General features: G+C 40.8%; 1 protein-coding gene across 6 annotated transcripts in view; it reads right to left on the bottom strand.

The window, feature by feature from the left end:
* LOC119904276 (beta-galactoside alpha-2,6-sialyltransferase 2-like) overlaps positions 1–25,329 on the bottom strand; it is a 46,116-nt gene extending 20,787 nt beyond the window's left edge. Inside the window, exons 1-3 of one of the 6 annotated variants that reach the window (XM_038720817.1) lie at positions 25,136–25,329; positions 5,837–5,893; positions 4,668–5,748 (exon numbers count right to left, since the gene is read on the bottom strand). In XM_038720817.1, coding sequence (XP_038576745.1) covers positions 4,668–5,658 — 991 coding nt within the window. In that variant the 5' untranslated portion in view covers positions 5,659–5,748; positions 5,837–5,893; positions 25,136–25,329. Of the gene's footprint in view, positions 1–4,667; positions 5,749–5,836; positions 5,894–7,686; positions 7,706–7,737; positions 7,839–20,992; positions 22,805–25,135 lie in introns of those variants that run through there. The other 5 variants (XM_038720819.1, XM_038720822.1, XM_038720818.1 and 2 more) reach the window with 5 other exon arrangements.
* Between the last annotated feature and the right edge of the window lie 793 nt (positions 25,330–26,122).

The raw sequence follows: 26,122 nt of genomic DNA, 5'->3' as shown, positions 1-26,122 counted from the left end.
ACATCAGCAGATGGTCAATTCTTAAGTAACCATTCAAGCCATTTTCCAGACAAGAATTTGGACAAATTAATACACGGTGTCACCTTGTGTTTGAGTATTATTCACTATTTTCTGACATGTTGCATACTGAACAATGAACCAATTTGTCAAAAACTAAATAGACAGATCAGTTGATAGTGACTTTAGATGCAGCCTAATGTACATTTTTCTATCTGGCAGTTAGATGAGAACATTCTTCAGATCTTCTCATCAAATTGCTTTCACAGCACTCCCAGTGAAAAAATTGGTGAAGTCTGTGTGCTGCTTTTAACCATTTATATCCGAGTATCACCACCACAGACTGAGGGATCCCTAACAGGATATTTACTAAAGTACCACAAACTATGATCCAAATAAATTCCCAGAGTGTTGACTCAAAATCTTATAGTATTAACAAACACTATAAACTTCAAAGAAAATATCTGTTGCAGTGCATTTAGTTGAATAATGCTGTAATATGTTCCTGTTATTTTCTCCATCCTAGGTTGTACTGGGGATGCAGTTTATCCTGTTTTCCACATGATGGCAGCCATACATTACAAAATGTTTGATTAAATCAAACCAGACGATCTAAATGTCAGTCAAACTGTCAGTGACATAAGAGTCTGATTTTCCCATTTCTTTCGGTGATTTGTCATAATTCAAAGCTGCATAATGTTGGGGTTTGATGCAGTGCTGCCTTTTGGGAGGGACAGCAGGACAAGAGTGCAGTTTGATTTCCTGTTGAGGCACAGTCTGACAACAAATGTAACAAAGTCAAGCTTTTCCAACACTGAGGCTGTTCAGTAATTTACATTTGGCTCGTCAAGTCACTACGTTCCACCTATCAAGCAAAATGTCTTTTTTTAGGAACTGATTACCACAACGATGACGGCACACTGAACCAACTCACTGCTGTTTGACACAAAGATGTATGAGATTGCCCTCAGAAGAAGAAATGATCATGAATGTTGTTTTTTTAAAATGATTTGACAACTTCATAATTCACTTAATCACTTTCTGGTGGCATATCTGAGGCTTGAATTACTTTTTACAAGGTATGCATGTTAAAAACACTGATAACAATGATGCAAGTATGGTGCTGAAAAGACACGTTCACTTCCTTTTGTAAATGGCATGTGCATATGGGTCATATTATTGGATGGAAACCAATAACAAACATGGGGGGGGGGGGGGGGTGATGATACATCAACATAGATTTAGAAGCTTACAGGTGCTGGTCATATAATTAGAATATCAAAAAGTTGATTTCAGTAATTCCATTCAAAAAGTGAAACTTGTATACATTCATTCCACACAGACTGATATATTTCAAGTGTTCATTCCTTTTAATTTTGATGATTATAACTGACAACTAATGAAAACTCCAAAATCAGTATCTCAGAAAATTAGAATATTGTGAAAAGGTTTAATATTGAAGACACCTGGTGCCACACTCTAATCAGCTAAATAACTCAAAACACCTGCAAAGGCCTTTAAATGGTCTCAGTCTAGTTCTGTAGGCTACACAATCATGGGGAAGACAGCTGACTTGACAGCTGTCCAAAAGACGACCATTGACACCTTGCACAAGGAGGGCAAGACACAAAAGGTCATTGCTAAAGAGGCTGGCTGTTCACAGAGCTCTGTGTCCAAGCACATTAATAGAGAGGCGAAGGGAAGGAAAAGATGTGGTAGAAAAAAAGTGTACAAGCAATAGGGATAACCGCACCCTGGAGAGGATTGTGAAACAAAACCCATTCAAAAATGTGGGGGAGATTCACAAAGAGTGGAAAGTCAGTGCTTCAAGAACCACCACGCACAGACGTATGCAAGACATGGGTTTCAGCTGTCGCATTCCTTGTGTCAAGCCACAGCGTCAGAAGCGTCTCGCCTGGGGTAAAGACAAAAAGGACTGGACTGCTGCTGAGTGGTCCAAAGTTATGTTCTCTGATGAAAGTAAATTTTGCATTTCCTTTGGAAATCAAGGCCCCAGAGTCTGGAAGAAGAGAGGAGAGGCACAGAATCCACATTGCTTGAAGTCCAGTGTAAAGTTTCCACAGTCTGTGATAGTTTGGGGTGCCATGTCATCTGCTGGTGTTGGTCCACTGTGTTTTCTGAGGTCCAAGGTCAACGCAGCCGTCTACCAGGAAGTTTTAGAGCTCTTCATGCTTCCTGCTGCTGACCAACTTTATGGAGATGCAGATTTCATTTTCCAACAGGACTTGGCCCTGCACACAGTGCCAAAGCTACCAGTACCTGGTTTAAGGACCATGGTATCCCTGTTCTTAAATGGCCAGCAAACTCGCCTGACCTTAACCCCATAGAAAATCTATGGGGTATTGTGAAGAGGAAGATGCGATACGCCAGACCCAATGCAGAAGAGCAGAAGGCCACTATCAGAGCAACCTGGGCTCTCATAACACCTGAGCAGTGCCACAGACTGATCGACTCCATGCCACGTCGCATTGCTGCAGTAATTCAGGCAAAAGGAGCCCCAACTAAGTATTGAGTGCTGTACATGCTCATACTTTTCAGTTGGCCAACATTTCTAAAAATCCTGTTTTTGTATTGGTCTTAATATTCTAATTTTTGGAGATACTGAATTTGGGATTTTCATTAGTTGTCAGTTTTAATCATCACAATTAAATGAAAAACATTTGAAATATATCAGTCTGTGTGTAATGAATGTATACATTATACAAGTTTCACTTTTTGAATGGAATTACTGAAATAAATCAACTTTGATGATATTCTAATTATATGACCAGCACCTATAGGTCCTAGGCCTGGTGCCCAAAACTGAAGACTCACTCTCTTTTCTTTGCTACTTAAAGAATTTCACTCTTCATTCTCAGTATGTACACAGTAACCTGTATAACACTAATATTCGTCAATAAGCTAAACCATACAAGCGGGGAGACACACACTCACTGGTAGAGGTACTTGAGTACTTGTCTGTAATTATTCTACTTTGCCACATACCTGTTTTACACCAGAGCAGCGATTGGAGGCATAGATGGTGATTGCAGCACTGTCTTAACCGGAACCAGAAGTTACACCACAGTAACCACAATGTAAAGTGCAGATGTAGGTTTCAATCACTTTGCAAGCATTTGATTTTCTGTACAAGTTGTTTGGTCTGCATCTCTTTGTGGAAGCATTTATCTTTGGACAGCTGGTGTCTATCGAATGCTGTCAGTATATAGACATATACAAACATAATGCATAAAGCCGCAGCTCTTCATATTAAAGCTTTTGCTTGCTCTGAGCAGCTGAATTCACGAGGAAATACAAGGAAGTTATACGTGATGGGAAAGAGCCTGATTGGTTACCAGAGGGGGTGCTGCTTTTTTCTGGTGTGCCATCTGTCAGTGACTTCACACTCTCCCCATTAACCAAAGAGCTGCCAACATCTCTAAACCAAGAGCACATATTCAAACACAAAGACATATAGCCTAGTAGGCACACACTCAACCCTGCTTGCAGTCAGCTTGACAAGTTCATCAGCAAACTACTATGCAAAAATTAGGAGCCAATGCAAATCGTTGCAGGTGCAATTATTTCGACTAAAAATATTTGTTAATTAAATCTTAGCAGGCCACTGTGCTCAAAGATCAAGCTTTGAGTTAGAATACATATGTTGACAGACAGTATATGTAGTTTAGTCACTAGCTGTTTGAATTTGAAAGAGACTGAAGAGTGTTTGTGTTAACTGACCAAACAACAAAAAAAGCAAACACACAAAACCAGGAAACTGGGCAAATTAAGGCATTTGTCTCCAACCATTTCTCAGCTGGCAATTCCACTTTGAAACAGAATTATAATTTAGTGACAGATAACAGTTTTGGCCATGACAAAAGGATGTCACCAACTGTCAGATTTCCATGAAATTGACTAGATCTTTTGCTTGCCTCAAAAGCCTCAATCATTTTCATCCAAAACTTCCACAACAAATTTCCAAATCTCATGCCATGTTAGAGTACATTCATGCCCACTGGAGGATGAGCACTTTCTATTTTAGACCATCTGAGCTTTCCACTAACTTCAGAATCAGCACAAGAAAATGTATTTGAATCTCTCTCTCTCTCCCCCCCTCTATCTCTCTCTCTCCCTTTCTATGTGCAAATTGAAAATGTAAATACAGTAAAAACAGATGAATGGAAAGGCATTTACATTCATGACAGGAACACTTATTTTATATCTTAGCCTTAAAAGCCAGGATCATCAGTATGTTTGTTTTGTCCAACACTTGTTGGTTGTAATAAATATTTCAGCTAAGTAATGTATTGCAGACCTGTAATTTGCCAGTGGTCTGAGCACCAACAGCATAACAAAATGTTGGCTGCAGTTTGTGGTCTTCTCATCTTTTCTTTTGCCAACTGTAGGGCTAGGGGTATTATTTTAAGGTTTGACACAAATGCATCAATAAAGTGCCAGAATTTTGGTTCCAACAATACTTTTTCCATATCTTTCTTTGAGGAATATGCTACTAATTTACTCACAATGTGAAATGCTACCTAAGCTGAAGCACATATTTGAGCAAGGATGCCAGACACTTTCGGTCGGTACCAAAAAGGTTAAGGTTTGGTACATAGCCCTGTGGCCCCTTGATGCCCCGACTAAAAATCTTTGTTCTCTCTACTCACCAATCTCTTTGCCCAGGCCTGAACGCAGGATGGCACCAGCCGAGGTGACCACCGCACAATTCTTGAAGCTGCTCTGGTCCTGCTGCCTAAACAGTTGCTCCAGAGGAAGCGACGGCACAAGACCAGCCCAACCGAGTGAGGAGAAGGGCTTCTCCGACCCGTCCACTGTGCTCAGCTGTGCCTGGGCTTTAATTTGACAAAGCAGCTCCTTAGCACTGCGGGCGACCCTGCGATGCCCCTTGTAGGAAACGTGGTGTTTGTTGGCACTCATGTAGTCCTTCATAGCTCGCTGCAGCCGAGGACTCAGCATGCTGGCAGACACACGGCCCTGCCACAGCCGCTGCACCACAGACAACGACTTGGAGAAGTAATATTGCTCCAGATCAGAGGAGTCATCACCAGCCCTCCTGTCTGCTGTAGTCCTCATTCTGTTTCCTAGTTCTTCATTTTCCCTATCATCGTCTTCCTCTTCCCCACCGTGGTAGCGTGTGGTGCTGACGTGGTTCTGGTCCTCTGTGATCTGGGAAGTTCTCTCTCGACTCTGGACTACAGGGTCTGAGTGAGAACCCACATTTTCTGTACCAAAGGAGGACCAGGCAGCCAGGCTCTGTTGGTCCAGGTAGTCCTGGTGGCTGGCCTCCTGGCTAACATAAATGGCGTAGGGAGCACTGTTGGGGCTGAGGCTCATGTCCAGGCTGGGCTCTGGGGTGGTGGAGCTGGCAGAAGGCTCCAGCTCAACTCTGGGGTAGGTTGTAGTTAAGGGGGAAGCCAGTTCAGGTCGGAGGCCCAGGTTGGCATGCTGTTGATTAGGGGCTTGTATAGAGGCCAGGCGACGGGTGTCTGGGTGCTGGGAGAGTAAAGAACCAACAGAGGTCAGGGGCTCAGTCACGCGAGCATCCAGGAAGTAAGAGAGGAGGGCAAGGAAGAGAAGAACCCAGGCCAGCATTCCCACCAGCACCAGCCTCCGCCACTGCCTCATACTGGACTTCATTACCTCTAACTCACACACACGCCAGTTCAGCTGGCCCACCAACAACAAAGCCCCACAGACAGGACTTAGCCCAGAGGTCAGCTGGAGGGCCTGTATAAGAAGAAAGCTTAGAATGAAACTGCTCAGGGGAGAAAAGAAACATGTAGGCTAGCAAAGCAAAACGGTTTGAGACACTCACCTCAACTGATGCTTCTATTTCTTCATATCCATGTGTCCTCCAGCATATAACAGGACCCTGAGAAGAGGAGTGGTACAAATTAGTGGGGTCGAGAGTGCACATGCGTATATGAGTCTGTGTGTGCATGGAAACCCATGGCTCACACAGACACACCACAGGAAAACGCCTCCTGCAGGGCAGAACTTGGCGGCTTTCCACTCATAACAATAAAAGGAGACATTTTTAAAGACTAGGACCATCTATTAATTGGAATCAAATTTACAGCTTCCCTCATCAAATCCTCAGCATTTCAGTCACAACAAGAACTAAAGACTGCTCTACATCAGCTAAGTTTAAATGTGTTCTTGGACAACAAAAGATCGCACAAAACATGAATCATTTAAAGAGTAAATTAGCAAATATATTCCACAGTTTTCCCCAAGCACAATACCAAATTTAATTTGATGTTGACTCTGTATTTCTGCCAAAAATGAGTAAATGTAAAGTGTGTGCATATGTAACTTCTGGCTGACGTGCAGTGTACAGGGTTGTTTTTTTTTCCTTCACACATCAGCACTTGATTGTAACTGATTAGGACATTTGTCTTTCCCTTTCTCAACATGTAAAAACTCAAAAGTACAAACAGGAGAAACAATTAGCAGATTAAAATGTAACATTTTACTTTAACCTTCCCAATTTAGATTGCCTCAGGAGGGGTTAAAATAAAATGTTACAGATCAATCAATTACTAAGAAATAGCTTTTTGGTGATAAATTAATTATTTCTGTCATTTTTCAAAACAAAATGCGAATCATTCCCTTATTCCGATTACTCTGTTGTAAAGATATGTTGCTTTTCTTTGCCTCACCTGATAAACAGGAGATCTTAAGACTGACAAAACAAGTAATTTAGTGACATCTTCTTGGACTTTAGAAAATTAATTGGTAAAAGGACTTATTTCCATTATTGATTAATTGACAATATATTTTTTATGAATCATTGATTAATTGTTAATCTACAAAATGTCACCGCTGTTCAGTGCTCCACTTAAATGCACTGTGATTATGACACAACTACAAACCTGAACTTCAACATTACATTAGATACACCCACAATCATTAAATCAGCTTGACTTCCTCCAGTACTCTAAGGCACAATATGTAAGGTTCACTGATAACTTACAGAGTGAAATACACAGCAGTGAAGGTAAATAAATGAAGCATTAAATTGCCTCACATCAGAGGGCTACAATCCTCTCAACCACACGTAATTATGAGCTTCGGTCTCTTAATGTGGAAGCATTTCTCTCCAGGGAGTGGCAGGAGAAAAAAATGCTCCTGAGTGTTAAGCCTCCTCTAGTCCTAATTACAGCTTTCCGTCTCTGTAGCTGCCGGGTCCTGCAGAGTGATCCCCCCCCCCCCCGCCGCCATTAACCCCGACATCCAGGCCTCCTACCCCGGGGCCACACAGGAGGGCAAAGCTCATCCACTGACCCCGGTCTAGCAGGAGGAAAACTGCAGGGAGCAATTGGACTACAGAGAGCTGAAGCAGTATGGGAGAAAGAAAATAATAGCAAAGACTAGCAACTGACACAAGCAAACACATCTGCACAAAAATCACATCAGATAGAGTTCTTTCTGAGAACATGCGGCATGCTCCATTTAAGGGCACAGACAGGTTGGGTAGGTGTCAGACAGAAATTCCAATGTAGCAGTTTCGATGTATCTACCATGCAGGCATCAAGTTACAAAGTGGAAAATATGCCATTTAACACCTCGAAATAACAGCAGGCCTGTCGCACAAAACACAAGCATTAAAACACACAGATACCCGACTGTTAACAATCAAATGCCATCAATATCAACACATACGTGTGTCCCGAAGCATGTCCTGCATGTGAGTGCGAACCTAGTTTGTCTCACCTGGCAGCAATCAGGATGTGTGCTTCAGTGCAGTGACACAACATAAATGCGTGGCACAGATGGAGAGGCGGGGTGGAGGACGGAGCTAGTCTTGTGATGGCGAATGAGTACCAATAGGCAGGCATGTTCAGGTAAAGCAAAATCCAACAAAGTATTTAGGATGTACTAACAATCAACAAGTAAATATGGTGAGTGGCTGATGAGGGAATGCGTTGCAGGTGAGGAGTGGGCAGAGTAGGCCAGGTAACTGCAGGGCTGATGAGAGAAGTAGGAACAGGTGTGTAGATGGGCAGGGCAGTCAGTGATAGGGAAATGAGGGAAAAGCATCTGGTGGACAGCTTGAGAGTTGAAGGACAGAACACTGCGTGAGAGACACGACAGAGAGACCAGGGGATTGTAGTTTAAACTGTGACAGACTGATTTATAGTTATGTGTATAAAATGTCAGAAAATAATCAAGTTTTCTAAAGCCAACAGCATCACATTCAAAAGTAGTTGTTTTGTCCAACCAACAGTCCAAAAACAATGAATTGTTTAATCCCACAAGACAAAGAAAAAGCTAGGCTAATGTTTGTTTTTTGAAAGTAGCTTAAAGTGAACTAGCATCTCATTAAACAACCGTATGTTATTGTGTTGGGAAATACTCTTATTGGCTATCTTTCCCAGAGTTAGATGAAAAAATTTAAACTTGATAACACTCACATCTGTACGGTAAAAAAGCTAGAACCAGCAGCCGATTAGCTTAGCTTAGCATAAAGGCAAAATGGGGAATCAGGAAGCCTGACTCTGTCCAAAGATAACAAAATCTGCCACCTCTAAGGCTCACTAATGTTGTAACTAATTTGTTTAATCTAGGGTTGAACGATTAATTGCATTTGTGATATTATCACGATGTGATAGAACGAGATTTTCTAAACTTTGCATCTTACGCTGTACCTTGACTCGGTGTTGTACAATGAATCATCAGATACCATCCGCCAATAAGTAAAAATGTGGCTGCTAATTGAGCTCTAAAACAACCTGCCAGCAGACACTTTTCCTTTACAGTGTAGGAAGCAGATTGAACAGTGTTTGTACAACCTTTCAAGAGGAAGTCCTCTGAAGAGGGACTTCCATCACTTGTTATAGTTAAATATTGTACAATTTATTTTCAACTGTTAGATGGGCAAATATTTGTTTTCATCCTCTTACAATGTCACAGTGTTCAGTTCAAGGTTTGATGTGAATAAAATATTAGCAACATGTGTAAAATAGACAATGGATTGTTGGTGTGGTACCAGTTGAAATGATCAGCCTAAATAATTCTCTGGTGAAAGCAATTGGATTAGTCATATTATATAAGGAAGACTCTGGATAGATAGTTGATAAAATGGCCGGACATGTGAATTGACAGAGGAACGAGAAAATATGTAAATGCAGCTAAAGATATCCAGACTAAAATAGTGAAGTAACCAACCAAAAAGACAAGGGAAAGTGCATACAAGGCAAATTTTTCTTAGACAGCGTCTGAGAGCAGTTTGGACTGTGACAACAGTTACAATTATAATGATGGTGATAAACCAAAAGAAGAAAAAAAAAAAACAACTCAAAATGTTCAGAGGAAGCATCTAAGAGCACAAAGCTAGAAAAGCATTGGTTTTCCTGCATGGTTTGTGGTCTTATTTTTTATTTGTTTAAATTAAATAACTCCCAAGCACCTTTATGATTAGACTTCACTGCCTGACGGATTTTTGTATTGCCCATTTTAGGAGTTCTTGATTCAAATTTTTGATTTTGTACACATTGGATTTTAAATACGGAGTACAGGCACTTATATAATTTGACATGCCTCTATGTCTGTCGTCTATCTTCTCAGTCAGGATACAACAGCAAGCCAATGTAAATTTCTTTCAATAGTGTAGTGGACCTAAATTTATTAGTTATGCATTTTAATAAATTTATGAGAATTGATACCCAATTATGAATTGTTATTCATAAAATCAGAATTTCCTCGTAAAGGGCACCACCGGAGTTGTTATAATCCTAGAGTCTCCGGACCTCTAGGTAGTTTTGAATAATTATACAATTATTACTAGTGATCAGTTAGTTAATAATCGCTCAATTATCTTAAGTCAGTCAGTCTCATATCTAAAGGGTCAATTCTCTTGGCAGGAACTATAAATAGGCAACACACACAGCTCTTGATTATATTACAGTGAATTTATTCTCTAACTAAGGTGATAAAAAGATGGTTGGATACAGGGAACATAAACATTTGCTGAACAATGAGCCTGGAGGTTCGGTTGTGGGAAGCATTCGACTCATACGGCATAGAAGAACTAATGAAAGTAAACTAATGCTATAGTTTAGGAGTTAAAATGGACATCTGATCACAGGACGTGTGTTAAGTCTTACTGCTTGTCGACAGCCTGCTTTTGGCCTGTTGCACGGGTCCCACGCTAGCTGCCCGATCCTGGCTTTTTCTAGGGATTCTCCGGGGTTCTCCGTGTCTGATTGAAAACGCCTCCTCAGTCTGGCAATTCGGCTGTTTGCAGGTTTCCTTTGTTACAGCTGGCGAGACCACGTGGCTTGGTCTGACCTCGGTGAAGTTGGCTTGACGAAAAAGGCTTAAAATGGAACTTGGTCGTTCCTGAATTAGTCCAGTGTAACTTAACGGACTGATAACTTTAACAAACAAAAGAAATAAAGAAAATAAAACAAACTGAAGGCAGATCGATGTCTCGGCACTTCAGGTGTGTAGCTTCAGGCGAACAAAGGCCTGTTTGTTTCGCTGGCCGAGTCTGGGCGTGTTGCCTGGCGAGGCACGCCACGCGCGTGCCGAAGCATCCAGAGGGCAGAGTGGAAGAGCGAGAAGAGGGAAGAGACTGGCGAGCAGGTCGCGTGTCGCTCTTTTGTTGCCTGGGGCGTGGTTCCCCAGGGGGCGTCTCAGGTTTCCCCAGGAACTGCCTTTCTAAACTTAATGTCTAAAGAAAAGAAATCTATTTGCACGTATTATAATCAAATATTTTCCACAATCGAACCTCAATGGTTGAACGGTTGTACTGTTCTAAGCATTTGGTAAATTGTCACATTATTGGTCAGGATTTTTATACATTTAACCGCATTTCCGACGAGGGCATGTAATACTTATTTCGTCCACTTGGGGGAGCTCAGGTTACATGAGGAAAGCTTGGATTAAATCAAAGATCGTCTCTCCTTAGGAACCGGGGAATATTGTTGATTCATCCTTAAATTCAAGCTGGCGATTAAGAGTATAGTAAAATATTTCTTTGTCATCATTTCTAAAGGGATTTTGTAAGAAAGTATTATGAACAAGCATAGATTACATTAGATGAAGGAGTGTCTTGCTGAAAATAAAAACACTGCACAAGTAACTTCTTTTCAGCACTAATATCAACAACAGATAGCAACAACAGTTAACATAACTGCTCAAATAGAGGCAAATGTATTCAGGCAACTAAAGATTTAATTAACTTAATTAAATGCTTTGAGTATTTTGGAGACTGCAGTCCTTTGTCATCCAAAGTTCAGTGTCTGGAACATGTCACACTTGAGGTGAGACAAGGAGTATCCTTTTGATGTGGTAATAAAACAAAGAATAAGGTCAGTTTCCACGGAAACGTGTGTGGTGGGGTAAGTTTTGATAGGCTGTTCAGGGAGATGCCAATGGCTGGCTCGTGTCCCTTTGTCAGTTTAACAGTCAGGCCCCGCGTTATCAGCTTGGTGCCAGTTTTATGGTCGGGCTAGCACTTAGAGAAAGCAACTTTGACCCCTCCCCATCTTCTCTGGGGAGGAGAAATGAATTTAGGGTAGCTCCACATTCATTCAATATAAAATGCACAAATCCACATTGTTGTTCACTACAATAGCTACTACCTGAAATCAGTGTTAATTTCATAAAAAAAATTGTAGAAAGAACTACTACAAAATATTACATTTTTGTCAAATGAAAACTAAAGAGTAATGTGAAAGATGAATGGCCAAAAGAACTAATTAGTCTACTGTTATAATGTCCTATTTCATGACTTGCACATATGTGGAATCACACAATGTAACCTGTAGCCCTTGATCAGTAAAACAGTATCCTCCGCCAGCTTTAAATATCTTCTGTTCAGGAGTCTTGCCACTTGCCATATAGCATTCTTGTTAAATAGCATCTAGCTTTCAGTAACGTTCTGTCACTAGCCGTGTTTCCAACGTTTCCACCGTTTTTTAATGCACTTTTTGAACTATCGTATTAGAAAAGGTTAATGGAAAGGGTAAAATTAAAATAAAATTCCTTAATTCTGCAAAAAAGTTTTTTCGCTCATTTGAGGTGGTTTTTGCCTTTGTCAAATAAAAGAGTAAATGCGCTAAATGGGAGATGGGAACACTTTCAGAATAAGTTCTGACGTAGCGACTTGTAACTCACAACGGATCAACTGTTTCTGCTGTCGGCGTCTTGCCCAGTTGTGTAGAGCTCTGCACGGTCATTTGTGCTGAGAAAAGAGGTGGAGGCAAATCTCGGCAGGTAGTGTTCATCATCTGTTCTGCCGAATTATGAATTCACCTCTTAAAAGGTCCTTTTCAGATACTTTGCTCTGCACACTGATCAAACGGGGTTATCACCACATATTTTTGCTGAATCTCAATGAATGCTACTTCTGAGTGTAATAAAATATTAACGACTCTAAATGTTCATAAAATATATACTTCGAATCATTTATCACCATTGATGAACCCCACAAAGGATATTATAGCATTTAAATGCATTATTTGGAGGTGCATGCAAAACTCACATAACACCGGAAATTCCCATAACATACGAGACATGGCTGGTAGCAACTAGCCTGCTTCAAACACATTTCTGAAGATCACTGGCCATCAGGTCCATGCGACTGGTTTTGTTGCTGGTTTGGAATCCATACGTCTTGTTTATTACAGCCATGTTTAACATCAACTACTGATGTAACTACACTTTTCTCTTTTTTGCGACATTTCAAAAGTTCGCTTAAAATTCACATGACAATTAGATGGAAACATGGCTACTGTTAGTAATGTTATCTGACGTTACCGGTTGTCACAAAAAAACAGATTTATGAACAAATTAATCTCCAATCCACTGAGAATTATACAAGAAGCAACAAAACCCCTGGAACAAACTACACAAAAACATGCAGTGTGTATGTAAGCTAATGTAACATTATCAAGGCTGTGGATGTGGATGTAAAATTTACATTACCTTCAGTCAGCAAGTTCTAGAATTAATATTGATGGACAACCATCTAAATCGTTTGCTAAAGAAATATCACCATGTTATTTGACGTTTTAGCTTCCCCTGTCAAGCTAAAAACTAGTAAACAAATTTTTTAATCTAGCTTCTAAATGATTCACTGTCCTGTAGTGGAGGGAACAAGTAGCTGCGGTAGCCTAATGCTAATGCTACAACAGAACAACAGAGATCTGTTCTGCTCAGTCACTGTGGACATGATTGACTTACTGAGCAGAGTCAGTCTGTTACATTACTGCAGAGCAAAGTGACAATGAGGTTTCAGCAGTTTCAATTTGCTGTGCCTTTTTTGTTACCCTCATGATAGAGACGAGAATGACCCATGTAACCATAGTTGCTGTACATTTTATTTATATGGCGGCAATTCACAACAAAAGTTGTCACTTTTCATATACAGCAGGTCTAGACCGTACTCTAAGATAGCAACAGTTGTAGCGTCAAAATGTTTTTAAAAAATGAGGCAAAAATTTCAATAAGGAAAACTATACTAAAAGTAACAAAACTGAAATAACTAAAATCATTAACCTGAAAATATCTGTCCAATCCAAGGTGCCAAAAACAAAAATAGTCTGCATCTCTTTAGGGCAGCCAAATGCTGCTAAAATAGGAGCAGCAAAAAAAAGTTCAGAATAGAGAAAATATTCATTTCTTTTTTGTGTGTGTAATCATATTCCTTCAGTCCCAGCATGCCCTGCTGCTCCCAATGTGTCTGCAGTACAGGCGTTTCCAGAGGTGACTGTACTGAACTCCAGCCACTATTTGACTGTCAGGTAAGTGATTGGACAGCACTTGGGGGAATACCGCTGCACAGCATCTCACTGAAAATTGTTCAGTCCACTTTACTATGGCCTGCTGAGAAACCAGGGTGGTGAGGCCGTGTTATGAATACTTTAATCATTTCAACTTTCTGTAGAAAGGGAAGGCTACATGAACTTTACAGAAATACAAAGTAAATGCAGATGTTGCCTCACAGGAACTGGTCGTCAATGCTTGGCTACATTTAAGTACGTAATTGATCTTAATTAACACTGAGTGGGTAGACTCTGATTAGGTTAATAATCATCAACATACAAATAAGAAACAATAAACCTCTTATAAGAAGGAAGTCAATGACTGATGTATTTAGTCCCCAGGCTGGTTCTGCAAGAGAACATGCTGTCTTTCTCTATTCTGCACACTGCATCGCAGTAGAATGCAAGTGTGCGCGTCTTCTCAAATACAACACTGACCTGGCTTGTTCCTCATAAAATATTGAGCCCTTAAGAGCGGAGTTGTTCTCCATCTAAAAATAAAAAGCTGTTTTCCTTTAATATTCACTTTGCAGCAGTTCAAGCAGCTACAAACGAAATACATCACTGAGTGGTTAAAAAAAGGCAACAAGACTGCCGCTAAGCATGTGTGGAGCCACAAATAAAGAAGTGTGTGGTCAAGAGACATTTTAAATTTCAGAATTAATTTGTGAACTTATCTACAATTCCAGGCCAAGTTTCCCAGGATAATGTGAACAGAACATGAAATAAATGCAAATACAGTATGTGCTCCATGTATGAAAAGTGACAAAAAACAGATTTTACAGTAAGGTATTATATGAGGGAGACAGAATTAGACACAGGCTGTACTTTGGAATGGTAGTGGGTGCTGGGTGGGTGTATGCACTTTCACTCCTGGGGCCCAGTGTTATTTATGAACTCAGGCTTGAGTGGAGTCTTTTTTGGGTTAACACAACCAATTCGTACTCTAAGGGCCCAAGGCCGTAGCCCTCTCTTCCATTTGAATTGAGGAAGTCCATCTGAGCAGCGGGGGTACCTACGCAGGGGGCTCCAGTGAAAAAGTTTACTTTTGCTGCAATGCAGTAGGACGTCATCTGAAAAAGCACTGCGTTAGCCAATCAACTAAATGTATGATCACATGACACAAAGTAGTTCATTACCCGAACGCAACGTATGGGGAAGTTAAATATAAAAATCAGCTTTTCATTTGCTTGAAGAATATTGACGTGCTGTGGGGTTTGTGTCACCAGGACATTCCCTTCACAATATCTGACAGTCTGCCACTCCTCTAGAACTGGTGAACCCAGGGGCCCTATTTTAACAATCTAAGCGCACAGTGTGAAGCGTGTGGCGCAGTTGCGTTTGGGCCATGTCCAACTCCAGTTTGTAGTTTGTGAATTAGTCATGGGTGTGTTTTGGGTGTAACATGCAATCCAGAACCAGAGTGTCATCTCCTATTCCCTTTAAAAGACAGGTGTGCTTGTTCCTTGGCGCATTGGTATTGTAAGGGTGGAGAATGGTGCATTATTAAATTAAAGATCATGTAGTGTGACACAGTCAGGAGGAAGCTATGATTGCAAGCTTTTCACCCCACCTTTGATTGTGGCCTCTCAGACACACTTCGTACAACTGCGTTTCAAGCATACTGACCCTTAACTCTACCTGACTAAATGACTTCCCTAACCTTTAAAAATTGTTTTAGTTGCCTGAACTGAAACGTGAAGAAGTGCAGATATTGAAAATGAAGGCCTCCTTTTTACACTGTGTTCACATAATCCAGTTCAAAGTGGAGCGCTGTACTCCTTGCCTACTTCTAGTCCACAAACGAGTGAATTCCAACTTTAACTTTCTGCAGAGATCACACAGATGGATATGGACCACCTTTATTAACATCATTCTTACACACTAAATTTTGATTTAGAGCAAGACAAAAGTCTGTATGCCTCAGACTTTTGGGCTGCATCTGAAAATTTTGTCTTTCAGATAAAATAAACTGCTTACTGACTTTAATCCTATTCTCTTTCACAAATGGTATTCCGTTTACAAAACATTAACGCAGAGGCACTTATACAGGTATTGATTTGCTACCATTTTTAGGGGCTGCTGTCATATGAACCGTCCAAACAAGGCATAATATTTCATTGTGCAACACATTCTGATGTACTTCCTCATTTCATGCAAAGATGGAACTGTGTGTGGATGCGTGTGTGTGCAGATTGGACATGAAAGATTATACTGAAAAACAATATTGAGTCAAAGTAGAGGCATATGCGCAGACTAAATGAACTTCTCTCTCCTCACTTAATGAACCCACAGCTACAGGTCCTCCCTGCTTTAGCCTCAGGATGCAATGAGTTTATTACCGTGTAGGACATCAGGCTTCACCCTGTGTAATTATATTGCCAGCGTCCAAGCTCTCCAAAGGGTCCACTGCACTTCATCACATCTTGAAACCCCAAAGTGCAGCTGTTAAGAATAGCTTGTAGACTGAATGGCTGGCTACCTAAGCCCGTATAAATGAGCAACTGCAGACAGGGCGATGTTGAAGTCAAAGCACTGTCTTATGTGTAAAACAATCAAGGAGAACTGTATTATTCAACTTTCTCTGTGTTTCACGTCTGCTATTGTTGCTAATCCTGTGGCATAGTTTCCAGGCCAGAGGAGAGGAGAACAAGACAGGGCTGATGTTATTCTGCACAGTATCTTTGTTTACTTGTATCTTTGTATTCTCTGATGGAAAAACTATTACTTTATACTTCAAATGCAAAAGTATATCTGCCTTATTCTGTGACCTACATTTAACCATGGTGCTGTGCATGCAGACAACTGCAGACACCACTCCACTGACTGTTTGGCTACGTTCAGACTGCAGGCTAAAGTGACCCAAATTCGATTTTTTGCTCATATGTGACTCAGATCTGATCTTTTTAAAACAGTGTGAACAGGGCAAGTCACATGGGAGGGTTAGCAAGTAAGAGCTAACCTCCGTTGCCCTGTTTACTTGTGTACAACAGCATACTGCTGCGTGTGATGTCATGTTGCTCTTCTGCGCATGCGGGTCACTTTCAGGCCGCAGACAATTCACAACGAAGTCTGATATGGGCCACATTTGAGCAATAATGTGAACTGTCAAACAAAAAAAATCTGATCTGGGAAAAAAAAAAAATAATAATAATTTGTTCTAAAGTCATTTTAATGTTATGCTGCCTTACCCACTCAAGGAACTGAATTAATATTGCATCCACTACTGCATCTCTGTCTGCGTGAGCAAATGAATGTATGTAGTTACTGTACTGTGGCCAAGTCTTTCAGTCTTTGTGTGGACTTAATCCCAGCAGTAGCTCCACCAGCTCAAACAGGACCTAGCATGTGGAGCTGAGAACACACTGCAGAAAATACAGCTCATTCCAGCCACCCAACTGCCTGCCAATCACATACCATTGTCATCGCATGATTGCATGCATGCATACAATTGCACAGCTATAGGTACAGACCAGCTATGAAACCTAGCACTACTAGACTAGAGTGAAACAAAACTTACATGTCACTGCATTCTCATAAAGAAGGCTAAAGAGACAAAGAGCAGGCCACTTATGTTTTTAAAAAAAAAATCCAGGCATGCCTAGTTTTACCTGACTTCATATCAACTTGCAGGGACTTGAATGTTATGCAGGTTGTTACTCGCCACTGGTACGATGGCAGTGCTTAGTCCTTTTTGCTTGTTCATTATAAACATAAACCCTTCAGTCAGTTAAATAATAGATCAAACTGAGCTTTGACAAACACACTAAGTAATGTCAAACCTTCCACAAAAAAAGAACAAACCAAAACAAAAAAAGTTTATTTTTAAATAGAAAGGTTTAAGCAAACATTTCAAAACTTCCCTGGTTGCAACTTTACAAATGTGCATATCTGCTGGTTTCTGCTGTCTATGAGACTATACTGAATACCTTTGGTTTAGGACTATAAGACAAAACAAACTGTCTGAACATGCAAAACTGTGCTCTTGGAAATTGTGATATTTTTCACTATTATCTGACACTTTATAGACCAAACATTTACTTATTCACTTAATATTTTCTTGATCAATCAGGTAGTTACAGCTCTAAATAAAATTATTCAGTTATGCTGACTGCTGTAGTTCACTTGTGGCCCATTAGGGGCAGTATCCCTAGCTTACTGAAGGAAACACCAAGTCAGCCGCAGCTTCCCAGACACCACTGACTGTTCACAACATAGCTCAGCCAAAGCTGGGTCTTGGAGGCTGATACCTTCATCAATAATTGAAAGTATAAGTAATCTTTGGAAAATCCCCTAAATTATAATTTAATTTTTTATTGTTACTTTAATGTGTGCTGAACAGGTTCTTTTAGAGTTAAAAAAACAAACCTGCCAGTGCTCTCTGTGTAGTGGTGACACTGTTCTATTTTCAACATAAACAACGAGGCAGATGTGCCACCAATGTGGGCGGCACCTGTGGTTTTGGAGGAACGTCAGCATCTAAATATGCGGTCTGGAAAAACATTTACGATACTGCATGCATATGATATTCAGTCATGTTGGTTACCATCTCCTGAATTTTTCGTTCCAACCTGCTCTATTCATTTGTATAATGAGCTAGGTAGATAGCAGCAGCCTGTGGTGTACGGGCAGGTAGGTTTGGAGGTAGCTGGGAGATTCAAAGCAGAAAATACCGACATGGCCGAGCGGCAACCGCTTGCTGTCTGAAAGCACTTTTTCATACTAGATACTGACATATCTGCAGTTTAGATATCCCAGCAAATTTAAATATCTGGCTCTTTAGCTGCTTTATGTCACTAACTTGCTGGTCTGTTTGCTGTCTGGTGCTGGACAGGTAGTGTATCGTGGGTTTAACAAAGTATTTTCACTGAAAACAACACATAAGCCCTAAACGAGGCTTATGTGAGTAGCAAGAGTGAAACACAACAATGACATTTCAGGCCATATAAACAAAACAATGGGGGAAAGACACAACAACACTGCATAGAGCTGAGGGGAACTGCAGACGTGGTAATTTTCTGTGGGCCGATCTAGGGCTGTCGCGATAAACGCAAAATTTAACGGTTCAAGGATGGATCGCCATGGGCTGTACATGACCCGACTTCAAACTCTGAGGCTGCAAGTGTTGCCTTGTTTTGTGTTGTTTTATTGTTTATTTTAAAGGTTAACTAATCTGGCGTTAGCATATTGCGTTGCTAATGTGGCTGGCACGCTTGGCGATGTTGGACTAACGTTGTGATCCTGAGGAACAGTCCAAAGAAACTGTGGACAGTAAGCCTCATTTGAAGCTCACTAACCAAGGAGCATAGTGTGTCGGATGTCTGCAGCTGTTTTTCATGTTGCTTTCTGTGGAAAGTAAGTTATAATGTTACTACAGTGCAGTGGTTAGTTGACAGCCATTCCGGCGCGTGTGTGCTATGTAAATTGAGTTGATAGACATGCCCTGAAGGTAATGATATAGCTACGTGTGAAAAAGACAGTCAAACTACAAAAAGGAGTTTTCTTAACAATGTTGTTGACTAGCACTCAGCAGCTAGCTTGCTCAGACCATAAAGCTGCTGCTAGCGACACAGACACTCTTACTCTGCTATATGGCACCAAATTACTTCATTGATGAAAAATGCGATAATGCCGCGCTGTTGACCCCCAACATATTATTAAAAGGGCTAAATGGGCTTTTAAAAAGTGGGCTTTTAAAAAAGGGCTCATTTATATGCCCTTTTACATTACACATAGGCATTTGACTTATTGTTAGTATAAAAATGTGGATTAGGGCAGCTTTAAGTTTGCTTTTGGATCTTTGGAGCAATGACTTCTGTAGTTAGATACATCTGATTTTTGATAGTTTGGTTTGTGGCAGACTCAAGACGCCACTGGTTCACCTTAAAACATCATACAGCTGCTTTTCAGCAATTTGTGTCAGTTTTTCACACTCCTTAACTGCCTCCATAGTAAACAGAGATAAAATATGTTTTATGTTTAAAATCAAAAAAGGATGCCCGCTTCCCTCTATGTGATCCACATACAAAAATACAGGAACATCTTGCTCTTTGTTTTATGAAATGATCAACGACAAACAAGTAAGACGTCTTTCATCCCGTTTCTCTCATGGAGGATGCCTTCATGCTGCTCATCCCAAGTGCAGCAAGGTCAGCCCAGAGAGTGCTAACTCCATTAAAGACTGATCCTGCTGAGGCAGATTCAGTCTGTCCGTCACCTGCTATCCTCCTTCAACCACAACACCGATAATATCAGCAGAGCATAAAAATGTCTATTTTTGCAAAGGCGTGCTTAGACACTCATTAATCTTGCTCTGAAGAAGAGACTAACCTAATAATGGCTAAGAGGTGCAGGGAGGCGGAAGTCTCTCACATACACCTGTCACCGTCCATCTGCTGTAGAAAATTCACACCTGATCCACACTGCAGAGAGGAGACGACACGGTCTACATGCAGCATCTATGTGCACACAAGGAACCCTCATTCTGTAGAAAGCAGTGCAGATATCCATACCATAATACTTAGCTGACACCTGGACAAGGACACAGCACTTCCAATTAGCCCCTCTCTTTCTATCAGAGCACCATGTAAAGCGTTCATGCACCTTGTAATTACCAGAGCAGGGGACGTGTTTCATTTAAAACCAACACTACTGACACAGCCCTTGAGAGAAAACAAGCCTCAGACTCATTCAGACTGAGTAACGGACAGGAGAAAGTCATCAGCCATCCTCTGGCAGACTTAAAAGTTTAAATCTAATACTGTGCTTAGACCACTTCACAAGTCACAGTCACACACAAAAAAAATAAACAATAAAACAGATTGACACGAATGTTGAGTAACCTACACTTTAAGAAGAAAGGACATCTTACGCAAACACGGGACCAGGAAGCGGTGAATCATTTTGACCTTATAAGCACATCCTATTCTGATAAATCACACAGGGCAGTGGTTCCTGATGACAGGTTTTCTCGGTGCACAGTGCCCTATTAAATACAGCCTGCCAACAGCAAGGTCCTATGAAGGAAATGCAGCTCACATTATGGCCCACAAATGCAGCTGGGAGCGCAGATGCCCACAGCGGATGGCTATGTGAGAAAGTAGGGAAAGTCCACTTAAAGCTCATTTGTCTGTTCCCCTTCTTGCGGAGGCTGAATGGACATAATACTTGTACCATCAGGCTGTATGACTACTCACCCTCTTACACCTACAGTGACCCTCACTCCGTTTGTTTCTGAACCTGGAACAGATTCACTAGAGTTTAATTTCGCTTGCTCATCCATGTTTGGGACAAAAGAGACGAAGATGGAAGTGAGGCTTAGGAAGCTCCTCCCGAGAGCTGAAACCAACAACAAATAAGAACAGGATTTACAGGTTAACAAAGCTAATGCAAAAATATGCTGACAGGATTTGTTTGTTTTTTTGGGGGTGGGGATCATGTTTGACTGCCCAGAGAACAAGCTCACTAATCTAAACAGCTGCACAGCCATTTTTTAGACAGCTTAACCTCTCTATAATCTGCCTGAACTCTGGACACTTACTTCTAAACACAGACTGAGATTAGCAGCCTATCAGAGACTTATTGCAGAACTACAAAAGCTATACCACAATAAGCTGCTCAAAAATCCCATGTTTCTGTTTAAGAAGACTCAACACAAGGAGTAGAGCGCCATACATCAACACACAGAAACGAGTGCCTAAACAACTCCTCTCAGGAAGTTTATAATCTTGTGAAGACTGTTAATAACCCCGGATGTCTATGCGTTTCTCATGGAGAGCCCTGTCCTCGGAGCGCTCAGACACTCAGCCAGGAATGAGGGGCACAGCTGGTCTTGATGACTCCAGCGCTGCTGCTTTTGAAGGCTGAGCTCAGATAACTGCTGTTCTGGTCGGTTAGTGCACATCTGAAATTACACCTCCACCTTCCCTGAGTGCCCTGCCCATGCAGTCCCTCCACTCCTCTATATCTCCACATATACAGTCTGGAAGAGATCAGAAATGAAACCCTAGCTTCAGCCGACAGTTAAATTATGAGAATATTATGAGTAACTACAAAGAAGGTGAAGTGTCGACCTGTAAGTTCGGCATTGACATTTTCCGAGCATTTACTGAGCACTGAATTTTGATATACAGTAAGAGGAGGGGGGAAAATGTATGTTTAAAGAGGCTACACAATCAATACTTTTATACCAACAATGGATCAAATGACAATGTCAAAGGGGTCACCTGAACTTATAGGGGACTAATTTGCAGGAGCTTTATAGCAAGATTTAGCTAACAGTTTAGCTGTCCAGCCTGCATCTTAAGTGTTTTGGTTTACGCTCTCCTCTGTCATAGCGCCATTTTCAGTGAAGAGGCTTTAAAAACCCACTGTACACTACCGGCTCAGCACCAAATACCATACAGGCAGAGTTAGTGACTAGCCGGTGAGCATGGTGGAGCAGCTAAAGGAGCTAGATATTTCCCCCAGCAGTTAGTGGAGACTAAAAACAGCAAAAAGAGAGTGAATATTGGATTTACATCATAAGCATGACTCCAGATGAAAGATAATATTGCTCCCTATCTGCTGGATGTGTAAATAAGCAAGTTTGTTAACAAGTTCACCATGTCAACTTAAAAGGTGATTCCACAAGGTTGCAGGTTTAAACATACAGGTTCAAACATATTTAACCTCTATTTTTACCAATCAATAATAATTGATTTAGAGACATTTAAAACTATAATTTGAAGTTGTCAAATTCTAACCTCATTCTTATAATAAGCAATTTCAGCCTATGGTTTAATCAATGAAGCTGATCTGTTCTCAGCAGCCTCGAAACTGCAATAGTGCCACATTAAACTGCTGGTGAAATGATCCCCCATTGCACATCTGTTTTTCACAGACAGATAGTCTGTGCATAAAGTAAAGAAATGAAACATCCTTGAAGCATAACTCCTGCCTCTTTTGTCCTGGAATCTATTTTCTTTTTTTCTGCTGTAAGATCAAGCAGTCACACACACTCAACATCTAAACACTAACACAGGATCACAATGATCTGTGATTCTTCAGAAAATAATCGCATATTCCATATTTGTTGCTTTGCTTTTTAAATGAATTAACCTTACTGGGATTTATGTTGAACTGTCTCTTCACCTCTTGCACGTAAATCTTTTCTCTTCTCAGACTTCATCTGGTTCGAAACCACTCAGAGCAGTCAATGTTTGCCTAACTAGGTAACTGGGTTTTTACTATTACTAGTAGTACTAGTACTAGAATATCAGCATTCAAGCAATGGATAAACTGATTTTTTGAAAAGGCACTACACAATTAAACACTAACACACACTATTTAATATCAGTGTGAGTATTAATGTGACACAAAACATGATCATCCCATCAGACAGAGATATATTGCTATAGTGATGCAACTCTTAGATTTTCTTCATAAATTATAGATCTGGTGGAAAAACATGAGAAAATGTAGTCTGTATAGAAAATGGCTGGTCTGCTGAATGCTGTTTCACCATGGTAGGATAAAAGTGGAGTATTGTTAGTGCATACAAAGAAAGCAGCTCTCCGTCACACCTGTACTCTGTCTGCAGGGGGCAGAGACAAAGAGTTGCCAGTCAGTTTTTAGGTTTAATTAGACAGCTATGTGTAAAAGCAATAATGCAGATGTTTCGTGAGAGTTGCGACCCTTTCACACAGTAGTGTTGGGTGTGTAAATCAGGTTTCCATCAGCACAGTTCTAATGCATTGTTTGAGTGGATAGTAACATCTATTGTTCACTTACTTTAAAAGAAAATGTTCTGGCAAGTAAAAAATAAATAATTTAGCTTTAGTTTTACATAATACATGTCTTTTCAGTTCTGAGGGTTAAAAACATAGTCCACTCTATTTGACTTTTGTCCTTGTCACAACCTCTCAAAGGCTTTGAAATCCAGAGAGCACATAATTATTCAGCAGCTGCACACACAATCAAAATGACACTTTTCTGACGCAATGTCACTATAACCTGGAAAGAGGCTTTGTATTTTCTTCCCTGTCCTGTTTATGCTGCTCAGGAAGGGAAATACAAAGAACAGACTGGTGCCTTTGATTCCAGTGGACTACAGTTAAGTGTGAATGTGTGTGGGTATTCTTATTTTAATGAGTTTCAATGTTGCAACCTCTGCTGTTCTTGAAGGTGACGTGATCATGCATTTCGGTGACATTTAAATCAGCTGCTCAGACTGAAAAACCACCCCACTTCCTGTTACTAATAACAGACAACTCGCAGGACTTCAAAAAAGGCAACAAACACCAAAACCCCACGCACAAAAAGAAAAACACTTGCCTTGACACTTGTACGTTTTCCCTCGGCTTTTAAATACTTTAACTCCCCTCACTCGTGTGATGTGAAGTCCGATTAGGAACATCTAACTTTTGTGTTTAATTTAAAGCACTTGGTCCGAAAAGCGGAGATGGTATCTGGCTGTCACTAATTAAATGGCTCCAAACAAAGGCTTGCTACAGTTGAGAAGCAGTGCAGCTGTGAGTAGGATAGGGTATAGGTAAATAAACACATTTCAAGTAGTAGCCTGTCAATCTTTATAAAACGCACTTTTTGAGCACAAGAGCGGGTTATTTCAATCATGATGAATGAGGAACACAGACATGTCAAACACTAATGCAGGAATTTATATTATTTCTCAGTGAAGAAAGAACATATATATTATTAATAGCTTGGACATCTCCCCCTGGAGCGCTTTTCTTGGTCTGAGTTTCCTGTTTTGCATGAAGCTGTTCAACAATAACTGAGTGTTGAGGGAACAATAAACCTCTAAATGTTCTCTTCAAGTTGTAAGCAGCGCTCAGGCCTGGCTTCTGTGTGAGCTGTGAATGAACTCCGTTTCTTCTGTGAGGAGAGACCTGATTTTGTCTCTTGTTTTTCTCTCTTTTTTTTTAAAAAGGACTCAAAGGCACCATGCAGGAGAGCTCCATCATCATCAACATCATCATCATCACTGGCTGGTACACAGTGAACTCTGCTGAGTGTTTCAATAGGCTAATGCTCCTCATGTTTATTAAACCGTGTGTGTGTGTGTGTGTGTGTGTGAGAGAACCTTAAAGAGCCGAGAATAAATGAGCTGCAGTTAAATGAGCTTCCCGTTATGATCTCCGTGATCCGGTTAAGTGACGCAAACAAAGGGTTTTCTACTGGGCTTCATCTTCATCCGCGCGTTTTATGTAAAAGAATCCAAAATACTGTAACGTTTGAATCAAACACCGTGCATGCAGCCCCGCGTCCTACACAAAGCGCTCTGAAGCAGCAAATGCAGATCTGTATAGAAATGCTGCGGAAGGCGAACAAAGCCTTACCTTAAAATCTGTGTCGGTCCTCGCTGGATGCTGCTGCTGCCCGGCGGTCCATTTTTCCTCCTGTTCGCCTTGTTGCACAGCGAGCACGCGGGCTCGGTTAGCTGGTCTCTCCGTGCACAGGGAGACACTGCGCGGGGCGGAGGAGCTGTGTTGTCCGTTACACTGTTGCTGGCCTTTTTTCTCGTATCCACATCTGATTTTTGAGGGGCGGAGTCAGAGAGGTCTGATTTTTTTTCCCAGCGAGGCAACGAGGTGGCTTGCCGGCCTGGAGGAAAGGAAAGGAGGAAAGGGAGAAAGGAAAGGGAGGAAGGAAGGCTAGGCCTATTGATAACTTCCCTGCAGGTCTGTCCATTTCAAAGGGAAATAGCCTACATGTAGCCAATTAGTTTGAAAATAACCTACTGTAAAAGAGCTATATGTTGCTTTTACATTTTGTTGTTTTTGTAAGGCTTTAACAAAGAAGATCTAACTGGTTAATTAGAGATGATTACAGGTGTTGATAGGTGGATTCTGTTATTTTGTTTGGACAAAGCCAGTGTGACTGGTCTAATTAGCTAATTGGTTTGTGGGTGAAGTCTTAGCCTAGTCTATATTTAGTCTGCCTAATAAATATGAAAGTGATTTCCATCTCGTCCTCTAACTAGACAATAAAGTAAACAACTTTACCCTACTTCTCAAAATGGCATACTAATGCTTTTAGGGAAAGAAAGTCAAGTCAAGATAACTTTCCTTTATTTGTTCAGCGGTTTAAACCAGTGATTCCCTACCTATTTTGGCTTGTGACCTCTTAACACAATATGCGACAAAGTGTAATGGAAAAAGACTTGGAAAATAAAGCATGAAGATTGTGACTTAAACGGCCACTGAAGTGACAAAAGGTAGCGGCGGACAAAAACATCAGATCTGTGTGGAGCGATGACGAAACTGTGACTTTCCTCAAATTAATACATGAAACAAACATTAGGCCAATGCCATTTGTCCGCTATG

This window comes from Micropterus salmoides, unplaced genomic scaffold, assembly GCF_014851395.1.
Source record: "Micropterus salmoides isolate LMB-PRFRI ecotype aquatic unplaced genomic scaffold, ASM1485139v1 Ms_hic_scaffold_15, whole genome shotgun sequence".
NCBI classification, from domain to species: Eukaryota; Metazoa; Chordata; class Actinopteri; order Centrarchiformes; family Centrarchidae; genus Micropterus; species Micropterus salmoides.
This window is presented reverse-complemented; position numbering and strand designations above follow the sequence as displayed.